This window comes from Peromyscus californicus, unplaced genomic scaffold, assembly GCF_007827085.1.
Source record: "Peromyscus californicus insignis strain IS unplaced genomic scaffold, ASM782708v3 Scaffold_12__1_contigs__length_115047231, whole genome shotgun sequence".
NCBI classification, from domain to species: Eukaryota; Metazoa; Chordata; class Mammalia; order Rodentia; family Cricetidae; genus Peromyscus; species Peromyscus californicus.
This window is the reverse complement of record NW_026294413.1, coordinates 928979-952152: the sequence shown is the minus strand read 5'-3', so window position 1 is coordinate 952152 and position 23174 is coordinate 928979. Positions and strand designations below refer to the sequence as shown.

The following is a 23174-nucleotide window of genomic DNA, read 5'->3' as shown; positions in this document are numbered from 1 at the left end:
TGCTTATGAGTATTTGTATGTGTTGAGTAATAATACACACAGAAAATGCATATTCATACATGTGTATTAATATGTAAGCATGTGTTTTTTCACTACATTTATTGAGAGGAATGAAATGTGATCCTAATTAGTCTTATCAGTAAAAACCATGTGTCAAATATCAGCGTAATAGCCTGAAAGATCAGAGAAACAAAGGAGCAGCCACTAGTGACTTTTTACACCTCTGGATCCTCCGACCAAAAGGGGGCAGGATCCTGTCTCCATCTGCCTTATATTCTTGTCCCCACCTCCAGAGTGTGCTGGGATTAAAGGCTTGAGCCTTCTAAGTGCTGGGATCAAAGGTGTGAGTCTCCCAAGTGTTGGGATTAAAGTGTAAGCCACCATTGCCCACCCTCTATTATCAACTAGTAGCTAGCTCCACCCTCTGATCTCCAGGCAAGCTTTATTTGTCAGAACACATATTTACTTACGATGTACTTCTTTAGGGCCTTCTTTGTGGCACTTTAGCCCAATTGCTGCATGGGTCCTAAGCCACAGCGTCATTGTTCGTAGTCCTGGGTCTATGTGTGGTAGACTTGCTTATCAGTAAACATGATCCTTGTGGTATATATCTTGGGATTCAATTTCTCTACAAGATAAGAGATTTGAAAGAAAGAAAAGTGCTATCTTTTCCTCATTTTCCCTCCTTTTGTTCAGCAGAGGAAAGTATAATAATTTTTCATTGATATACACAAATGCCTAATTGATTTAGAAATATTTTCAATACTGAAAACATTTTTATTTTCAGTTGGAAACAGTTACCGTACATATAAATGCATCCAATTTCTGAATTGCTCTAGGATGCCTTCTGTCTTAGGGTTTCTATTGCTGTGAAGAGACATCATGACCATGGCAATTCTTTTTTTTTTTTTTCCCGAGACAGGGTTTCTCTGTGTAGTTTTTGGTGTCTGTCCTGGATCTTGCTCTGTAGACCAGGCTGGCCTCGAACTCACAGAGATCTGCCTGGCTCTGCCTCCAGAGTGCTGGGATTAAAGGTGTGTGCCACCACTGCCTGGCCCTTCCATGACAACTCTTATAAAGGAAAAAATTTAATTGGATGGCTTGCAATTTCAGAGATTTAATCCATCATTGTCATGGTGGGACATGGCAGCATGCAGGCAGACAGTGCTGGAGAAGGAGCTGAGAGTGGAAAAGGAGCTACATCTTGATCCTGAAAGCAATAGGAAGTGGTCTGAGACACAAGGTGTGGCTTGAACATATACAAAACCTCAAAGCCCATCCCCATAGTGCTTTCTTCAACAAGGCCATACCTACTCCAACTGTGGGAGCATATTCTCGGGTTCCTCGTGGTTTTACCCAGCAGGTCCACATAGAGGATGATTAGGACCACGGGCCTGAGTGCAGGTGTCTGAGATGGTCTGCACTTGGTTGTGCTGGGGGAGGAGGTCTTTTGCTCCACCCCTTGGCGTCTCTATAAAAACCCTGGGGCAGAGACAGTCGGGGCCCATTGGAATAGGTTCCAGGCCCTCTCGAGGCTATCCTTTATTTTCTATCTGTTTATCTCTGCAAGATTCTCCACAATAAATCCTTCTATCTAATATTTCCTGCTGCTCGCACTCAAGAAAACTCTGGGGAACTGTGGGGGTGGTGGGTAAACGCCCCACATCCAACAAAGCCATACCTCCTAATAGTATCACTGCTCATGAGCTTATGGGGGCCAATTATATTCAAACTACCACATTCCACTCCCTGGCCTATAATAAGCTTGTAACTATATCATAATGCAAAATGTATTTAGTCCAACTTCAAAAGTCTCCATAGTTTATCACAGTCTCAACAATGTTTTAAAGTCCAGAGTTCAAAGTCTCTTCTGAGATTCATGCAATCTTTAAACTGTAATCCCCTAGAAAATCAAAATAATAATAAAAAAAACCAAATCACATACTTCCAACATATAATGGCATAGAATATACATTACCACATTACCATTCAAAAACGTAGGGAAGAGAGCTTAGTGAGGAAATACTGGACCAAAGCAAGACCAAAAACCATCTGGGCAAATTCCAAACTCTATGCATTGTAGACGAATTTCTAAATGGTCTTATTAAATAAAAAATACGGAGCCAAATATAGGGGTGAAAGCCTTAGAGATCAGGGAAATAGGGAAAGCCACCAGCCAACCTTACCTCACCAACTCTGCAGCTTCCAAATGCGAGCTACTTCCTGTCTATTCATGCCTTTATATGCCTTGCTTTTCTGCCCTCTCATTGGCTTTTAGCCCAGCTACCTCACTTCCTTGTCACTGCCTGTCTGTACAGACCTCCAGGTCTCTATGGTTGGTACTGGTAATAAAGGCATATGTCTTCATACTTGTCTCTGTTCCCTAGTATGGCCTTGAACACACAGAGAGACCCTGTCTGATAAGTGATCAGATTAAGGGTGTGTACTACCTGACTTTGTTTACTTAAAGTGGCTGGCCTTCTTCCCTGATCTCCAGGCAAGATTTATTTATCAAAGCACACATAAAATATCACCACAATACATCTCCATGTCTGATGTCAAAATGCTTTTCAAAACTCCAACTTCTTTCAGTTTTCTCTCTGTTGGGCTGTTTCCATTCCCTGCTAGCTGCTTTCCTGGGAAGTTATCCTATCTCTATCCATCTCTGTCATCTCCAATATCTTGGGGTCTCCAGTGAAATCCAGTCTTCACATTCATAGCTTCGAACATTGGCATCTCTAGGTCTCAATTCATAGACACCCCTGACACATGGCTGAACTTAGCAATTTTCTTTAGTCACTGAGGGAAATTATATAACCTCTTTCTTCTGTCCTTAAATCCAGAACCATGTGGCTGAAGTTGCCAAGTTCTGCTGCTTACTGGGGCTGGGACATGCTCCCCTCATTCAGTTACATCTTCACCAGCTTTTTGTTCTTGATGGTTACCTTCACTGCCTAAGCTTGGCTGTCCTGGAACTTGCTCTACATACCAGGCTGGGCTCAAACTCAGAAATTCTCCAGCCTCTGTCTTCCGAGTCCTGGAACTAAAGGTGTACATCACCACACCAGGCTCTAAACTTCTCTTTAATTCCTTAGCTAGGTGCAATTTTGACCTGAAGTCACCACTTCCTTTATTCCACTTCTTAATCTGTTTATCTCCTTGAATACAGGACTTAGCTCCATTCCACTTCCTGGTGCTCCTTTTCTCCTCATTTTTTTTTTTATTATAATTGTTTGGCTGATGGCTCAGGCTTATTACTAGCTAGCTCTTACAACTGAAATTAATCCATTTCTATTAATTTATGTATTGCCAAGCTGCTGTGGTATTACTGGTCTGCTGGCATTTGCTCCTTGAGTGGCTGGATGGAGTCTCTCTGGACTTCGTCCTTCTTTCTTCCTGTATTCAGTTTGGCTTTCCTGCCTAGCTATAGTCTGCCTTGCCATAGACCAAAGCAGCTTTATTTATTAACCAATGGGAGCAACACATATTCATAGCGTACAGAAAGATGTCCCATATCATTTCCCCTTTTCTGTCTAATCAAAAAGGAAGGTTTTAACTTTAACATAGTAAAATTACCTATAACAAAACAGTTATCAAGCAAGAATTACACATTTTATATTTTTCCTTGCTCAGCTTGTTCCTTTTCATTATAAATCCCCATTAGAGTTGACACTAATAACCACACCACAGAGTCTATATACTACTATGCTGTTTTGAAATTTCCTCTGTCAAAAGAATTAATCCAAAGCTCTTCACTTTAACCCAGGCAGACTCTTTGGACAAGGGCAAAAAGCAGCCACTTTCTTCACCAAAATATCACAAGAATAATCTCTAGGTAACGTGGTGGCGCACGCCTTTAATCCCAGCACTCGGGAGGCAGAGGCCGGTGGATCTCTGTGAGTTCGAGGCCAGCCTGGGCTACCAAGTGAGTTCCAGGAAAGGCACAAAGCTACACAGAGAAACCCTGTCTCGAAAAACCAAAAAAAAAAAAAAAAAAAATTCTTCTCCTCTGAAACTCTTGAGCCATCTCCTCACAGTTCAAATCACTCTTAGCACCACTGTCGTCCAAGCTCCTACTGGTATTTCTCAATAAGCAGAGCTTAGAGCACTTTACTGCTTTCCCAAAACAAACTCCCAAAATCCAAATTCCTCCAAACAAAAACATGGTCAGGCCTATCACAGCAATACCACAGTCCTTGGTACCAACTTCTATCTTAGTGAGGGATTTTATTGCTGTGAACAGACACCATGGCCATGGCAACTTTTATAAGGAGAATATTTAACTGGGTGGCTTGTTTACAGTTTCAGAGGTTCAGTTCATTATCATCAGGGCAGGGAGCATGGTTGTATGAAGGCAGACATGGTGCTGGAGTAGCTGAGAGTCCTACATCTTACAGGCAACAGGAAGTCAACTGACAGTCACACTGAGGGAAGCTGGAGCAAGAGATCTCAAAGCCTACCCTCACAGTGATATACTTCCTCCAAGAAGGCCACACCTCCTAACAGTGCCATTCCCTTTGGGGGGCATTTTCTTTCAAACCACCACACAGGATGTGTTCTGGGCATATATGAGACCTCAATCCACCCCACAACAGTCACATACTTCCTCCAACAAGGCTATAGCTACTCCAACAATCAACACCTCCAAATAGTACTACTCCCCATGAGCTTATGGGGGTCAATTATGTTCAAACTATCATACCTTCTAAGGAACTCACCAGCAGTTCAGGGAGAGGATAATCCCTTCACATTGCTCTCCTAAAATCCATCAGGAAGTGATGAGCCAGTGACAGTGGCTTGATTACTCTTTCACAAAATCCTTTCTGTATCACCATAGGAGTAAAGAGTTAACTCACTCAGGAGACTAGGTCTCAGAGTTCTTCCTCAGGACAGAAGTATTGATTTCATATTTCACTGCAGCCTGTCTTCTTTCTCTGTAACTGACATCACCATGGCTGAGCCTGCAAAGAATGAAAGGAACTTTGCATATGTTGTCCCTACTGCATTAGCTGGGTCTTATTTTGCTCTTCTCTGACATTTTTGTTTTGTGTGTTTGATTTCTCTTGACTTTTAGAACTTATTTGAAGGTCAATAGACTTGTTCTCAAATATGCTGAATTATTTATTTAAATACTGAATTTTAGAGTTATGGAAATTTAAGTTTTAGAAAAGAAACAACAGAACTGTCCATTCCGTAGAGTCAGGCTTGAAGGCTACTTTTCTGGCTAGGACTTGATGTAGCCATGGGCTATCTAAAATCACCTTTAGACCTGAGAAATGTGTACCTGGTTCTAGGTCACATGGATTAGGGGGTCACACTCTGACTCACAGAAATGTGTTATGATGGGAAAGAAGTTTGGAGGTGATTCTCTGAACAATGTAATACATGAAGTCCTAACATTTGCTTCTATAAACGTGACATGCTCTTGCTTGGAAATAATGTCTTCAAGATGGAATTTGGTAAGAAGAAATCATGCTGTAATAGAACTTGAGTCTCCCAGGACCACTGTGAGGAATAAACTCCTTAGAACTTTGCTTCCACTGATGACCCTTGGGGTCAGTTTGGCATAGATTATATCTTCCTATTCTGTATAAGTTTCTTTTATTTCTCTCTGTTTTTAATATCCTTCTTTAAAATTTTGTAATCTTTAACTCACAAAAACTATCAAATGTTGGCTATCTCTAACACACATACACATCTTTAAATTAGGATATAAGGTGTTCCATGCAATGTAAAAGAATCACGGGTTAGTCATTTTATTCTTGAATCAATCACTAATTCCATAGTTATTTAGCTTAGCTTCTGAGTAAATTCTACATCCTTTGCTGTTGATATGCACCATTTTTTTTATTGTGATTAACCATCAGAAATGGCTCAAATGAAACTGGAAGAGCGGAAATACACACAGTTCACCTAACACATTAGTACCAATAAAGGATCAATACAATGATAAGATTCTTTACCAACTGAAAGAATCTTGTCCACTTCAAGAATTTAGCTTAACAGTGAATGAGAAAAAAGAAAGTAAAAGGAAAGGAAAGGGCGTGATTGGTTCTGGGTTTCAGCACTTGATGAATGAAAAAAAAAATTAAAAGGAAAGGAATATGATTGTTCCTAGATATTGTGGAGGAGAAAGATTATTTATAGATAGAAGGGCATAGACAGAATCAGGGACATCTGGGAGAGTCCCTGGATATATCCTTGAGCCCTCTGAGGAGATGGGGGAGGTGAGGGAAGAGAGAAAAGAGGAAAGCAGTTGTAGCAGCTAGGAGGCCTAAAGAGAGTAGGTGAAAGGGACCAAGAAACCAAAATAGTTGAATTGTACAGAGAAGAGCAGTTGGTGGAAGGTCAGCCCAGCTCCTGGGCTGGTGAAGGTTAGGGTAGGGTTGTATGCTAGCCAGGAGGACCCTGTAACAGGTGGGTGTAACAGGAATCTTAAAAGTTCTTATTAATAAAATCAAACCTGAGCCAGGTATTGGGGTGAACTCTGGAAGATCAGAGAGACAGAACAAGCCACAGCTAACCTCACCTTGCCAGTTCCTCAGCTGATCCTGTTTCCTCAGACTGGAAGCCTTTGAGTCCTCATCCAGAATGAAACTCAGCTGAACTGCTGCTCGAAAGCCTGAAAGCTTAACCAGCCAAATGCTGCTAGTTTCTGGTCCTCACGCCTTATATACCTTTCTGCTTTCTACCACCATTCCCTGGGATTAAAGGCTCGCTTTCTGGGATTAAAGGCGTGAGTCACCATGTTTAGCTGTATTCTTGAACAGATGGATTTCTGCCTCTGGAATGCTAGGATTAAAGGTGCGAGTGCCACTATTTTCTAGCTTTTGTATCTAGTGGCTGTTCTGTCTCTGACCCCAGATAAGTTTATTAGGGTGCACAATATTTTGGGGAACACAATACCACTATAGGTGGGGACTGAGGGATGTAGGGAGGACCAGCAGCCAGGTCCACTTTGATATGTTAAATAGCCACCTCAGCAGTTTGTCCCAGATTTAAAACCTAACAAATAGTTTTATAAGTAGACTGGATGTTGGACAGGTTCTTATGCTTGTAAGAACACACACACACACACACACACACAAATAAATAATAAATAACTAAATAACTAAATAAATACTATCTTAAATGTAGATACAAGTTAGATTTTCTTAAATAAAACTAAAATGTTCAACTAAAATCCAAAGGCAATATGAAAGCAATTCTTATTCTAAACAGAAAAAACACACAAGCTCTGAGCATCAATAGCAGAGGAAATGACTCTGCTAGGAACCACTCTGAGTTGGAAAGATGATTCATTACAATTTTCCCCAACATAATACTTTTGTTAATTATTTGGGAATTTTGTACAATGCACACCAATTACACTCGATTCCCACTCCTCCCAGGTCTACCCTCCCACCCTTGCATACCACCACCACCACCCCCCAAAGAAAGAAAAAGAAAAATACAACAAAAAGAAAAAAAAACACAAAGTGATACATGTGAATAAAATGAACTTAATTAGAGTTCTTCTGAAGATTATTTTGGATAAGTTCAGAAACTTATAGATAGAAACAGAAACATGTACATAGACTGGATCCCGTGAAGAGGAATTTTAATCTTCAGCCAGTCATAGGTTCACAGTCTGATGAACACAATGGGCAGCCCCCGGTCCATGCATTCTGAATGACCTTCTGGATGCTCTCCTACCACATCAAAAGATTGTTGATATGAGGTTATATAATTTCAGACATTAAGACATAGTGCTATTATTATCTTGAGTATGTAGGAATGTGCTCCCTACAACCCATCAAAACTACTCAACTTCCCAGGCCCAGTTAAAGGTCAAGGGAGGTCAGAAAGTGTCATAATTTATTCCCAGAAGTTATAAACTATAGTCCTCCACACAAGATGACAAACATTGGTGGATGAGTACCTCAGTAACTTCCATCATATCTGCTTGAGTTTGAAATCTGTAAATTCTTGGACAAAGAATTTTATGTGATTTGAATTTAGGGCTGACTGATGAACAGACAACAAAAACATTAATATGCTTTCTCAAATAGGACTTAATAAAGCCTGTATTCATAACCATTTAAATAGCACAGCCTAAAAGCAAAATGATAATTGAGAACAGGGAGGACTGAGACAAACTAATGAGTGTAGTTGGAGTTTTTCTGCCTGGCCCACAGTCAGGACAAACTCTCTCACCTGCCAGTCCCACAGTCACTCAGACCCGACCAAGTAAACACAGACACTTATATTGGTTACAAACTGTATGGCCGTGGCAGGCTTCTTGCTAACTGTTCTTATAGCTTAAATTAATCCATTTCTATTAATCTATACCTTGCCACGTGGCTTGTGGCTTACCGGTACTTTACATCTTCCTTGTCCTGATGGCGGCTGGCAGTGTCTCTCTCACCCAGCTTCCTGTTCTCTCAATTCTCCTCTCTGTTAGTCCCGCCTATACTTCCTGCCTGGCCACTGACCAATCAGTGATTTATTCATTGACCAATCAGCAACACATTTGACATACAGACCATCCCACAGCAAATGAGGATGTGGCTGTTCTCTTTTTGATTATGGATCCAAATGTCTTCATTAAGAAACACAATGCATTGCAGCCCACTACCTGTGGTGGGACGCCTTGATGCAGGGGGAGGGGCTTGGACCTGCCTCAGTTGAATATACTAGGCTCTGCTGACTCCTCTTGTCTGAGGAGGGAATGGGGGGGAAATGCTGGGGGGTGGGAGGAGGGAAGAGAGGGGTATCTGTGGTTGGTATGTAAAACTGAATAAAAAATTCTTAATTAAAAAAAGAATCACAATGGACACTTTAATGTCTATGCCATTCCATGGTGATAATTAATATGTGCATAAAAGAAATATCAGGATTGGAACTAGGGGGGTGAAGGACACCCACGTGCTTGCCTGGGGCTGCTTGCCCTGGGTGAGTAGAAGAAACCATGGGTCTGCCCAACACCTTCTGGTGCCAGTAGGTTGGGCACCATTATGGTGTGCAAATATATGGTGGAGTGTGGGAGAGAGAGGGGGCGGAATGGTTCATGTCCTGTTGAGAGAGGTAGATCTGAAGAGGTGAAGGTAGTGGGGAAAGGGCTGATAAGGCCTGCCTACCACCTGGGACCATGATGATGTCTGGGCCTGGGCTGCTGCCAAGGGCCATGTCTGGTTGATGTCCATGACTCCTGTTATCACCAAAGACTATTTTTAGAATGGGGCTGCACAGAATTGGCCCCCACTTCACTGGCTGCAGGATTCTGTAAAGCAGGTCCTGGACCTTGCCTGGGCAGCACAATAGAGCTGACCCTGTTGACAGGAGTGGTGGTGGTGGTGGACTGGCCCCAAGAACGTCAGCATAAGAGAGCTGGTCTTACATGAGAACAGGAGGATGGGAAGTGCTAGAGAGGCCCACAGAAATCCACAGAGATGCCCCCACCACGGACTGCTGGCAATGGTCGAGAGACAGCCCGAACTGACCTACTCTGGGGATGGGATGGCCAAACACCCTAATTGTCGTGCTAGAAACCCCATCCAGCTACTGAGGGATCTAGATGCAGAGATCCATGGCTAGGCCCCGGGTGGAGCTCTGGGAGAATGAGGAGGGTTTATATGAGCGAGAATTGTTGAGACCAAGGTTGGATAAAGCGCAGGGACAAATGGCCAAACGAATGGAAACACATAAACTATGAACCAATGGCTAAGGGGTCCCCAACTGGATCAGGCCCTCTGAATGGGTGAGACAGTTGATTGGCTTGATCTGTTTGGGAGGCATCCAGGCAGTGGGACCGGGTCCTGTGCTCAGTGCATGAGTTGGCTGTTTGAAACCTGGGGCCTATGCAGGATCACTTGCCTCAGCCTGGGAGGAGGGGACTGGACCTACCTGGACTGAGTCTACCAGGTTGATCTCAGTCCGCGGGGAGGCTTTGCCCTGGAGGAGGTGGGAATAGGGGGTGGGGTGGGGGGAAGGTGAGGGGGGCCGGAGGTGGGAGAACAGGGGAATCCGTGGCTGATATGTAGAAAGGAATTGTATTGCAAAATAAAACTTAAAAAAAAAAAAAGAGAGAGAGCTGGTTTTGCTCTCATCTGCCTTGTGGTGGCATGGGTGAGGGAGAGACGCCTTACCCACCTCCTCTCACCATTGTGGCAAGTGGGAGAGCTGGCCTTATGGACGTGAGGATGGGAGACCTGGTCCTGCCTCTTACCAGCTGCCACACTCAGGAGAGTGGGTCCTGCACCTTGCCTGGGTAAAACAGTAGAGCTGGCCCTGGTGGTGTGGGTGCAGGTAAGCTAATGGAGGGTGTGAGAGCAGGAGAACTGGCCCCACCCCTTGCTGAGGGCAGCATTGGGTAAACTAGCTAGGAGCAGTGCTGGAGAGCTTGCACTGGTGTTAAGGATGATGGAGAGCTGGTGAGTTGACCAACCTAGTTACCATCCAGGCCCAGAAATAGGGCTATGAGTTGACTCACCTCAACATCCATCTCATCTGTGACCTGATGAAGTATGTGAAGGGGCTGGTCCTGCAGATCCAAAGCTACAAAATTTCCATGATGTAGGGCAACAGTAGGATATCCAAGAGGAATCCCAGTGAGGTCCTAGTATATAGTATAGCAGAAGCAACACCACCCTTAAAAGTTCTTGTTATGATAATCCCTTCCTTGGTTAAAAAAAAAAAAATCTGAGTCTCACCAGATGTTGTTGATTTCTCAGGCCATGGTACTTGTGACTGCGGCAAGTGCAAGTGTGACGTGGGTTGGTCTGGGGAAGCTTGCCAGTACCCAACCAAGTGTGACCTGACAAAAAAAATCAGCAACCAGATGTGCAGGAACTCTCAAGATGTCATCTGCTCCAATGCAGGTAAGAGCTGAATCCCTGTACAGTTCTTCATTAAAATAATCAAAATTTGGATTTTAATGGAATTTTATAGATGTAGAAATGGTAAACATCTGAATGAGACTACTTTTGAGTATGCATTTTAAAAGCGAAATTTAGATCTTGCTTGCTGAGTCTCACTAGTTTGATACTCTCCAGCTGTTTATGATGCATCCTTCAAGCAAGGTATTCACCAGAAATGAAGCTGGTTGATGTTTTGTGTGAATGGAAAGCAGTGATGTTGAGTGCTGGATTAAAGTGTTGATTAACACTTACATGACCGACTTAATTATTTTATATTAGAGATCAAGAGTGCTTAGAATTTACACCTTAGCAGCAATGGAGCTAGAATTTTCAATTTGATGGAAGTTTCACATACTGAGTATGAACCTCCTTGAGGATATAATGATAGCAAAGTTTTTTGTTTGTTTTGATTTTGGTTTTTTGTTTTGCTAAATATTTGTGTATTTCATAGGAGTTACATAGAAATATTGCTTAGAAGTTAGAGAGAAGCTGTTAAAATTAATTAGCAAAACCTCATAAAAAGAACAGTTGCAGTTTAGAGTGAAGTGGTAGTTAGATGCTGTAATTGTAACTAAATTGCCTCAGCATGTGCGCACATGGAACCTCAAAGTCACTTTTTCTCAACTACATTGAACCTGAACATCCAAAGGAAAGTACTAAAATTTCAGTGCTCATGTGCTGCCCTGGAGGTTCAGCTTCAACTATTTTGATATAGTGTGAGCTTTGGTTGTTGTTGTTGTTTTGTTTTGTTTTTTTCAGAGCTAGAGGACTTATTTTTCAGTGACTGTGAGTGCGTGAATCATCTTCATTCACTTAGTAGAGAGTTGTTTGCTATCAGTTTGTTTGATATTCTGTTCTGATGGCCTTTTCTTGTTTCTACACCAGCAAGAGAGGGAGAAACTCAAACTAGTGAGAAAGTATTGCAAATCAGAAAGCTTTTTCAGCAACTCCACAGCAAGCAAATATGCATAACCAACTATGAAGAGCAGCTATTTGCCTATCGTCCTTACTTTACTTGTTGGCTTGGGTTTTGAGGCCATCTGTGTGGTCAGATCCAGAGGTACAAGATTTGTTCCACATGGTAAAGGCAAGCCTTTGACTATTTAGACATACATCCCACCCCTGAAGCTTGCATTATTGTAAGCAGAGCGGGGACTTTTCCACAGTTTGATTGTGACAAATTGCTTAGTGTAGATTAAGCTCAGCAAGGTTATTTTGATAATGGAATCAGGGTTGTATGCAGAGCGAGGGCTGTTAGCATCTATTAGGTCAGAATGAGCAAACTGAGCAGTTAGATCAGACTGTGTTCAAGACAGTCTCTTCAGCTCTCTGCCTACTGCAGTCTTTTCTTTGCTCATAGTAATTTTTTGACTCATAATCACCCACCAGCACACACACACACACACACACACACACACACACACACACACAAATAAAACATACATACAAACACACACACACACACACATAAATACACATACAAACACATATACACAAACACATATACACAAATGAATGCTATTGAATCTGAAGATATTTTAGGGAATGTGACTTAGCACATTAATATTACATGAAAGAGAAAATATGCAGAATTGTCCCCCCCACCTGCCTTGAGGCAAAGTCTTACTCTTTCGGTGGTCTGGAACTCACTATACAGACCAAGCTAGTTTCAGTTAGCCTGGGATCAGCCTGCTTTTGCTTTGCAAGTGCTGGGATTAAAGGTGTGCATTAACATTCCTGGCACATTCCTATACTACAGCCATCCTCTTCTTTTTCTTTTTAAGGTGTGTGTGTGTGTGTGTGTGTGTGTGTGTGTGTGTGTGTGTGTGTGTTTGTGTGTTAATGTTGTTGTTGCTGTTTTGAATTTTTTGAGGCAAGATTTCATTGTGTAGCTCAGGCTGGTTTAACTCTCTCTACAATCCTGATTAGATTCAAACTTAGTGTGGTCTTCCTGCCTCTGTCCCTAGTACTGGGGTCATGTAATGGACCATTATGCTCACTATCTTAGTTAGAGTTTCTATTGCTGTGAAAATACACTGTGACCACAGCAACTCTTATAAAGGAAAGCATTTAATTGGGGTGCTTGGTATTAGTTCATTATCTTCATGGCAGGGAGCATGATGGTGTGCAGGCAGACATGGTGCTGGCTACATCTTGATCAGAAGGCAACAGGAAGTGGACTGTCTCATTGGGCATGACTTGAGCATAAAAGAGAACTCAAGCCTGCCTCCACAGTAATATATTTTCTCCAACAAGACCACACCTACTCCAAAAGATCACACCTCTTAATAGTGCCACTTCTTTTGGGGGCCATTTTCTTTCAAACCACCATACTCACTGTCCATTTATCTATTTTCTTTAATGAAATGTTGCTCAATTTGACCTTTGTGATGCCTTCTCACAGTATCAGTATATTTATTTATTTGCCCAATTCTATACTACATACATCTAAAATTGTTTTTTAAGAATTGTTCAAAGACATAACTATACAAAATAAATGTACAAAAATAAAAATGGACTTGGTTAAACTTCATGTCCACCCACCCTAACTCCCCCCAACCATGCCTCAGGTTAGGGGTCTAGTCAAAGCTATATTCATGTTACATGGCTTCCTTTTAATCTTGTTTTAGGGTGCTCATGTCACTTATTTGAAATACAATCAAGATTATTCTTTGTTTACTTTTATTTTAGGACTTTTTGTTAACCTCTTTTCCATTTATTACTAATAAGTTTATAATATAGAGGATGAAGAGGGGTCCAAAGTCAACACTATGGAGAGAGTATACTCAGAGATTCATCACAGTCTTTAGCAAAAGAGAATCTCTCACACCTGGGAAGTGTTAGCTTTGTAAGAAACTAATTGGGCTTTCTCCCCCCTTCCATTTAAGTATTATTTTTTTGATGTTGAGTTTTGTGCAGGCAGTGTGTGCACAGGAGTATGCAAGTGTATGTGCCTATGCAGGTATATAGAACCCAGAACAATATGCTGGATATCTTGCCTTAGTGCCTTAACAGGATCTTTCTCTGACTGGGAAGATTACCAATAACACCATGCTGTCTGTCCAGTAAGCTCCTAGGACCACCTCTCTCTCTCTCCCAGTGCTGAAGGAATAAACATGCAGAACTTTGTCTGGCTTTTTACATAAGTGCTGGGGATTTGAACTCAGGCCCTCATCCTGTAGAGCAAGCACACTTACCCACTGAGCCATCTCTCCAGAACCAGAATTTTTCTTTATCCTTCACATACAAGGCAGCAAAACTACTATGCTATTCAGCAGTCAGCCTCTGCCACTCAACTCCACGAGAGTTGAGTATTTGAGAGTCTTTTCTATTCTTTTCTCAACAGCTTAGTGCTGAGTTTTTCTGTGCAATGCTATTTACTCAGTTTGCCTCCTATACTTAGGCATTTATAGCTTCTATTATTTGGAAGTTATAAATAATAATCCATAGCATTATTTGGCTTTTTCCTTCTTTTGGAGATCTTACTATCAGGATAAATATCAGGAGGGAGATTCATAGGTCAAAGGGAAAAGTTGTACTCAAATTTACATTTAATCCTTGCCTTCACATTTTGTCTTAATGTATAAGTCCTTTGGTTTCCTTTGCCAATCTTGATCTCAACCACTTCTCCTTTAATAATAATTTTCACCAGCCTATTTCATTACCAGCCACTCCAGATTGTATACTTCCCTGTGCTGGCTAGTTTTGACATGCTAGAACAGAGGGAACTTCAATTGAAAAAATTCTTCTGTAAGATCTGGCTGTAAGGCATTTTCTTAATTAGTGATTGGTGGGGGAGGTTCCTGCTTATTGCAGGCAGTGCCACCCCTGGGCTGGTGATATTGGGTTCTATAAGAAGGCAGGATGAGCAAGCCATGAGGAGCAAGCCAGTAAGCAGCAGTTCTCCATACCTCTGCATGACCTCCTGTGTCCAGGTTCCTGCCTTGCTTAAGTTCCTGTCCCGGACCTCCTTTTGATGATGAACTATGATGTGGAAGTATAAGACAAATAAACCCTTTTCTCCCCAACTTTTGGTCATGGTGCTTCATCATGCAGATAGAAACCTTAACTAAGACATCTCCCTTAGTAATTCTGTCTTTCCTTATAATTTGATTCTCTGGAAGCAGCTTGGGTATAGAAGAGGAAGGGGAGGTAACTCTTGTGGGTCATAAACTGAAAGGCATGCTTAGAAGGAACCAAGAACAAAACTTCCAGAAGCTTTCTCTGTATCAGAGCCAGAAAGGTGACAATGTGCTGAGCAAGGTGAAGCCTCAGCACCTTAGAACAGAGGGAAGATTGGTATTCAAATGTGGTAAGTCATCATAGAGAGAACCAGCTTTGTTAGGCAGCAGGAAAAACTAGAGCTAAAATATTCAAGTACAAATCTACCATTCCTAGAGTGTGATTGACTGGCAACCAAAAGTGAGATGTAGGATGACACAGCAGGAACACAGGAGTCTGGCACTTCTGTTTGGGCTCCCATCTGCCATTTCTTGGAGGCTCAGATGTGATTTCTGCTGGATGGTGAGACAGGAAGTCTCTAAGCTGTTGGAGACTTCCCACTCTGGTGAAGAATGGTTCACATGTGTGGATGGGAATGAGCCTGCCAGTAAAAGACATCAGTGAGGCGTCATGAAACTTGGAGGCAGTATCAGTTCCTGCCCATCTTTCTGGACGGAAAATGACTTGTGCGTTTGCATCTCTCACCAAGCTATTCTCTGCTGCCAAACCATGGCAGGCTCCTGGTATTCCAGGACAATCTAAAATTCTTAGCCAATATTCTTCAATTCTTTATCTCTGCCACATGTACTCATTATGCCCTTATATCCAAACCCATCAGACTCTTACCTATTCTTTTATTTTTCACCATAATTATCTACTAATTTTTCTTATCATCATAAATCTTCTTGACCTTTCAATTCACTTATTGGAATTTTTTCCATTTATCAGCAATAACTTAAGAGTTAACTTCTTCCTAATGCCTTTCTCCTCTTGCTGAATCAATCATTTTTGTACAACACGTACTTTGGAACTGTTATGAATGTGTTTCTGTTGTGTAGTTTCTGGTTTCATATGTTTGTATAGTATGTTTATAAAATATGGAGGTGTACATTTATATCATCTGCATTTTTCTTTCTGGTCTTTGATTTATGTAATTTTCTTTATCTTATTATCTCCTATAGTACTTTGACAGAAGCATAATAGGTCACAAGAAAGCTTAATGACTAAATATGTGGGTGGCAGAGAAACAGAAAGGAGAGATGTGAAAGTAAAAGAGAAAGGTGATAATGAGGGAAAAAACAAATGAAGCAGTACCAAAAATTATAACACTGTATTTTAAGTAATATTTATAAATTAAAATAGGTTTCAGGAAAAAATAGTACAAGAAAATTGAGTTTAATATATGTCAGATTCATAGGCGTTCCCTCAAGGTACAAAACAACAAAGTCAGATTATGCAAAATCACTGTTCATTTGTGATTTTATGAGAGGGGGCCTTATAGACAATAGCAAATTGCAGGTGATTTGGTTAGCAGAAACATGTGGAAGGCATGAAAATAAAAATTCTGTCATTTGCTTCTCAGCACCCATTTTTCCCAGTTTCAGTTCATGTTCCATGTGACAACAAGAATTACCTCATCCAGATGTATATCTTTTCTTGTGGTCCTTGTGAAAACACAGGTGTTGGAGATCCTTAGCATCAGCTACATAGTTTCTAGAAGTTTCTATCTAGTAATTTTGTTCATTTGATGCCACTTTTCAGTCCTATTGTATTTGTTCTTTAACCACCGAGGCTTTGCTTTTGTGTCTTATTTATTTATTTATTTATTTATTTATTTATTTATTATCCATCTATTTATTTATTTGTCTTAGCTAAGCTCTCAGTTCTCAACTACTTCCTCAGGACCCTCTCTCTGACCTCCAGCTCCCAGCTGAATTTCCTTGCTATGCACTTTTGCAGCATTTGCACTTCCCTATTTATTTTACCACACTTATTACCTATGGATGACTTGATTGTCAGTTGAATTTCCAGAGATTAGAGCCATCCTGATAAATCATAAATTCTTAGCTTTCATATGTCAATTGTTGTGAGGCTCAATTCAAAATGGAAAACTATTTATTAGAACAGTTAGACATCTGACTTGTTAATATTGTTTCATTTAAATGTTACTTTCAGTAAAATCAATCTTATGGGATGTAGCTAAACACTCTGGTAGGGTGAGTATGTGGCTTGTGGTAGAGATAATGTTTCCAGGACCTCTAACATTCTCTGAACTGCTTTGAGATTCTGTTGAGGTCCCAAGAATCTGTGCCTAAGAAAACCCACTGTGGTCCTGTCATCGTCAGAACAAAACTGTCAGCTAATGCTGAGATGTGACATTATCAGGGTACATAATTTTTTCATTTGCACATTTGTTAATATTTATTATTTAATATTTATCTAAGTATTTATTTTATAAACAATATGCTCTAAAATAAGGCAAAACATTGAACAAATACTGGTGGAGAAGATGAGAAAGATTCCTTTGGTAAGAAGCTTAAAGTGTTCTAGTTCCCTTGGGCACAGGTGATTAGAAAATATTCATTCACTACTTGTTTCAAAAGACACATATAAAGACCTCCATGTTTTGAGGGGGTCACACTGATGCTCATTAAACTACTGGAGGTCAACAGTAATAACTGTGAAGTACAAATTATAATTTCTGTGCCACAATAATCTAAAAATAAGTAGCTTGCCCTCTACCTCACCGTAGTCACAGAAATGTTTAATTGCAACATTAAATTGGTTTGAGTTCTTTATCTACTTGAAAGAAATATGGGAAAGCATCGTTACTTATCATTTCTAGTGTGTAACATTCTTCTCATTGTTTTATTGCTTTAGGTACATGTCACTGTGGCAGGTGCAAGTGTGATAATTCAGATGGAAATGGACTCATCTATGGCAAATTTTGTGAGTGTGATGATAGAGAATGCATAGATGATGAAACGGAAGAAGTATGTGGAGGTATGTATGTTAAGTGTGCAAAGTAAAAGCCCATGTTTTTCAACTGTTTCATTGTATACTTTCCTTTATATAAACTTCTCCTCCAATTTGGTTTGAACCTGTGTTTGGAAAACCTGTCATGTAAGAAGAGTTAAACAAAGGCCTTCAGAGTATTCTAGAACTATTTAAATGCAAAACTAGATTGCCTCCAGAGGTGAATAGCATTAGTGATGCAACAAGCCAGTGGCACAACTCTGAAGTAGTTCTGTTAGAACAGCGTTTCTTTTGCTCACATTAGCTGTTATTGTTTTGTGTCTTATTTTTTCCTTATCTCTTAACTGTATTAACTTCATTCTCTTTCTAAATCAAAAGTCTTTAGACAGTTCCATGCCCTATTTTAGCTCCTCTCTTAGCATCCACTACATGTAGATAATACTCCCCTGACATTTTCTGTGTCACCATCATTCAGTAATTTTTTTCTCTTGAATTAATTCTTGCCCATTCCTTATTGTTAAGGACTGTAACATACACTTTATATGCAATATATTATGTCTTATGATACCCAAAAGAATCACTCTGCAATTGTATCTACTCAAACTGTGGGAACAGAGACATAGGTAACATGATCAACATGTCCAGGGCCATCCCACCTGTATGATAGCCTCCCAATTGGTGTCTGTCGACACTAGAACTGTGTTTCTGACCCTTTACCATTCATACTGTATACCTGCCCTAGAGTTTCCAGCTCCCTGAGAAGAGTGACTTCTCACCACCTATCTTTTAGCTTCCTTTCTGCTCCTCTCATGGTAAGCTCTTGCCCAGAATGTCCATCTGCAGTTTGGGCTGGCACAATGAAATGGTAGTAGAGAGCAGTGAGTGTCACTAACTAAATTAACTCTTCTCTGCTGTTTCCAAAAGGATTCTATCCTACTTAATCTGGTCTGGCATATCCTAGCAAGATCAGGGATACTAAAACCCAGAGGTATCAGAGAGCTTTGAGAAGCCATCACAGCCATAAGACAGGTTGCCAATTTCTTAACACCATTGTGTCTTCCAGATAGTCTTGTAGTGTTATCTAAATGGCCTTATTTTAAACTGGAATGACCTTTGTCTCTGGTCACCTGCATGCACAACCAGGCTAAAACAAATGCAAAGGAAACTCTTCTGAGCCACTGTTCTAGGCCAGACTCTACTTAAAACATTTTTGAAAAGGTTTTGCAGTAAAATTATCTACAGACATGATGTATTTATGATCTGGATGTTTTATTTTCAGCTGATTATCAGAAAAGTATAAGAGAAAATGTTTTGGGACCAATGAGTTTTGATATACATCTCTGAGGCAAAGCTTATTTGTATATGCAAATTAAAAAATAACTTGAAACAATACAATGGGATATATTTAACTTTCAACTTTGCTACTTGGTGTTTCCACTTGTTTGGAATTTCATCATGCAGCATCTCTAACCACAGTTGCCAGCATCCAGTAACACTCTGTGGGAGTGATGCTGCTCAGAATCCTAAAGTTTTCCATGTGTCATTCTCATAAAAACAATCTGTTGAGAAAGGATTTTATAGTCTATCATTGATACTACACAGAAAAAAGAGATTTTCCTCTATCCGTTTATATACAGTATAAAGTTATGTTTTTTGCCTAGGATATGCGTTATCCTGAAGCTTACATTTTATTTTAAGATTCTTCTGTTGTCTTAAAGTCTTTTCTCACCCTTCATTTGAATTATTTTCCGTATCTTCATTAAAGTGTAGATTTACATGAGTTTTCTTTCCTACTTAACCTCTTGTCTTTTTTTTTTGAAAATAGATTCTTCTCTCATACAATGCATCCTGACCACAGTTTCCTCTCTCTCCACTCTCCCAGCTCCCCTCACTTCCCCTCTTCCCTAGGCCTACCCCCACTCTGTTTCTTTTCACAATTAACCCCTTATCTTAATGATTATTTTTATACAACCCCTTTTTGAATATTGAATTTCATAAATATTCTAAGAACCTCCATATAAAGTATGGACATTTATTATACTAATAAATCATTAATAAAGGATACCATATAATATTACAGTAAAAAAAATATACCAGTAAGCAATTAAAAAGTAGCCAAGTAGATATGTTTCCATGGCTATCCCAGAATTATGGCCCTGGAAGAAGGAAAATGAAGAATAAATACTTTAGTCAGAGTCTCACAAAATACAAACTTTTATGATTAAGAAAGTCTATAATCGAAAATAAAGAGAACACTCATCCATGTTTGAGTGGGATAACTATAAAGCGAGGAGCACATAGAAAATGAACTGGAAGGTAAGTAATTATTTTGGAGCCATTTGGAGAGGGTCAGATAGACATTTAGGACAGAAATGTAGTGATGGCAGTTCGTTGCAGATGGCTTGGTGAGATGTACAAGAGAACATGTAAGATTATAGCAAGGTGGCCATTGTAGTGTGGCATTTTGGCACATTCTTAGCTCTCATTTGTATTCTCTTGACACCAGAGTGGGAGTTTGATTGTGAAGCCAAGAATGCATTGTATTTTATTGATGTATTTTGGAACTTTCTACATGGTGGAACACAATAGTGTGTGTACCAGGCTTTTTCTTTTGGGCCACCAAACAGGTCCCAAATCATGACACGGAGACTTTTTTTTTTTTCTTTTTGAATGCTTGGCTTAGCTTAGGCTCATTTCTGGCTAGCTCTTTTACCTTAACCTCTTTCTGTTTACCTATATGTTGCGTTGGGGCTTTTTGCCTTTCTTTATTCTATATGTCTTTCCTTCTTACTCCATGGCTGTATGGGTGGCAGGGTGGCTGGCCCCTAGTATCTCCCTGTCTCCACCTTCTTCTCTCATTCTTCTTGAACCTAGATTTCTCCTCTTATTTATTCTCTCTTCTTGCCAGCACTGCCTATCTTTTCTCCTGCCATTTGCTATTTGCTATTCAGCTATTAGACCAATAATGTGCCGTAGGCAGGCAAGGTGAAACAAATGCAACACATCTTTACATAATTAAACAAATGCAGCATAAACAAAAGCAACACACTTTTACACAGATAAAGTAATATTCTGCAGCATGAACAAATTAAACACATCTTTCCCTAGTTAAATAATATTCCACAACACAATAGCTTGTGGGACACTGTAGAATGAAGAGATGAAATATTTTCTCTAGTTTGAGAATGCTTCAGCCATGAAAAAAGAATATCTAAGTAAATATGCACTACTACTTTCTTAGTGGCTGATTTCAAATGAACAATTTTCATGACTGTTTCAAGAAACATCCATACAATAAGGCTAGCATACATCCAAGTAATGCATGTACTTCAAATGGTGCAGTAAAGGACTTCCGGAGTCATTCTTGTCATTTCTTTACAAATGCTTTTCTCTTAAATCACTTTCCTTGTAGGCCAAGGCAAAGATACATTGGCTGCCTTTATTTGTATAATTATACATATATAAGATCAACTGGGAGAGAAAAATACATAAGTTGATTATTTTCAGTAAGGATCTGGGAGCCCTTGTTATTTTCAAAGGCAAATAATGATTTTGAAAGTTAATGCTGCTTTGAAAAGTTGCTTTTTTCCTCACTGTATAAAATTCTTTTTGGGTAAAGGCCATGGGAAGTGTTACTGTGGAAACTGTTACTGCGAGGCTGGTTGGCATGGAGATAAATGTGAATTCCAGTGTGACATCACCCCCTGGGAAAGCAAGCGAAGATGCACATCTCCAGATGGCAAAATCTGCAGCAACAGAGGTGTGTCACTCATACATGTTACTACGTGACTGGGTGGTAAACAAAGCTCATCACTGTTAAGACCTCATCTCGATATATATCCTTCAGTGTGGGAGCATCATTATCCATAATCACTTTCTTTGCTAGAAATCCACATTGACACCAACAGTCTTTTTGTTTTTATTCTTTACTGAATAGATAAGGAAAAATAAATTTGCTGTCATACTTTAAGATTTTCTGAGGAAATAGCATGAGGACTGGAATTTCTTTGGCATCTGTCCAAAACTGGTACAGCACAGCTAAAAGGCAATTCCTGGAGATGCTGTGTTAATGTTTCTTGACTAACAGAACTATCTACAGCATGAGTGTTTGATTATCCAGAGGATTGTCAGACAATCCTCCTGTCTTAATTATTGGTAATGGAAGGTTTGGCTGAAATGCAGAATTTGTATAAATGAACTTAACTTCTGAGTGCAATACTAAAAATGTATTGAACACAATAGATAATAGAAACCTTGTAACAAATAGCTCCATGAAATGTAGACTGACCTAAAGCAGAAATACTTATGCATATCAAATATAATTTATAGTTATTAATTACTGGCATAAAATAAAAATAAAAACATTTTATTAATGTATTTTTTGTGCCTGTGTATATATGTGTGGGGGTGTACGTTTGTCATGGCATGCCTCTGAAGGCCAGAGAACAAATTGTGACAATCTGTTTTCTCCTACCATGTGGGCCCTGCAATCAGACTCAGGTGTCACACATGGCTGTATATGCCTTTACTCACTGAACCTTCTCATCAGCACAGTTTAAGTGGGGTCATTTGTTTGTTTATTGCAAATACCTGATATTTTTCCTTCACTGTGGAGGCTGATAAAAGAGAGCCATGCTAGTTTTTCATTGTCTACCTGGTGATAAACAAGTGGCTTTTTTTTGCTTTCTTTAAAACCACTAAAATAGCTATAAGCTTTCTTTTCAATTTCTATAAGGCGCAAGTCATTTTAATAAACTATGTTCATATGTTCATAGGGAAATCCTTGACACAGTGTCTTATATATTGATAAATAGAGAAAGAGTTAAGAGTCTATAGAAGATGGAAGTCAAAATTCCTGGGCTTACCACAAATAAGAAAAAAAAAGCAAGGGAAACACTGTTTATGTGAATGAATTGCTTCCCACTACAAATCTCACTAACTCACTTTGTGTTCATAAGCATGTCTCTTCTGCCTAAATCCTTTGTATCTGATTGGCTTCATATCCAACATTTGTAGTATATCTACCCACATTGTCAAAGCCTCCAAATTATGCATACTTCATTGTCAGTGATAATCTAACATCCAAAATAATTTTAACTCACTTTTATGGTCTCACCCCCAGCTCTTAGTAATATTTGTTTGAATATTTGTTTGCATGGTCAGCCTTGTCATGTTTATCATTAATTCTCTATGATATTTTTTGTTCTCTGTCTTTACCTCTCTTATGTTAGGTATATTTACACTTTATGACTTGATGCCTAAGAACTGATTATATGTTTTTGGGTAAACTTTTGCTTT

General features: G+C 39.9%; 1 protein-coding gene across 1 annotated transcript in view; it reads left to right on the top strand.

Annotated features, from left to right (window-relative positions):
- The window catches only part of Itgbl1 (integrin subunit beta like 1), a 242771-nt gene that overhangs the window by 100895 nt on the left and 118702 nt on the right, over nt 1-23174 (top strand). Inside the window, exons 3-5 of the mRNA XM_052732361.1 lie at nt 10713-10859; nt 17781-17903; nt 21496-21636. Of these exons, the coding sequence (XP_052588321.1) occupies nt 10713-10859; nt 17781-17903; nt 21496-21636 (411 nt within the window). The remainder of the gene's footprint in view (nt 1-10712; nt 10860-17780; nt 17904-21495; nt 21637-23174) is intronic.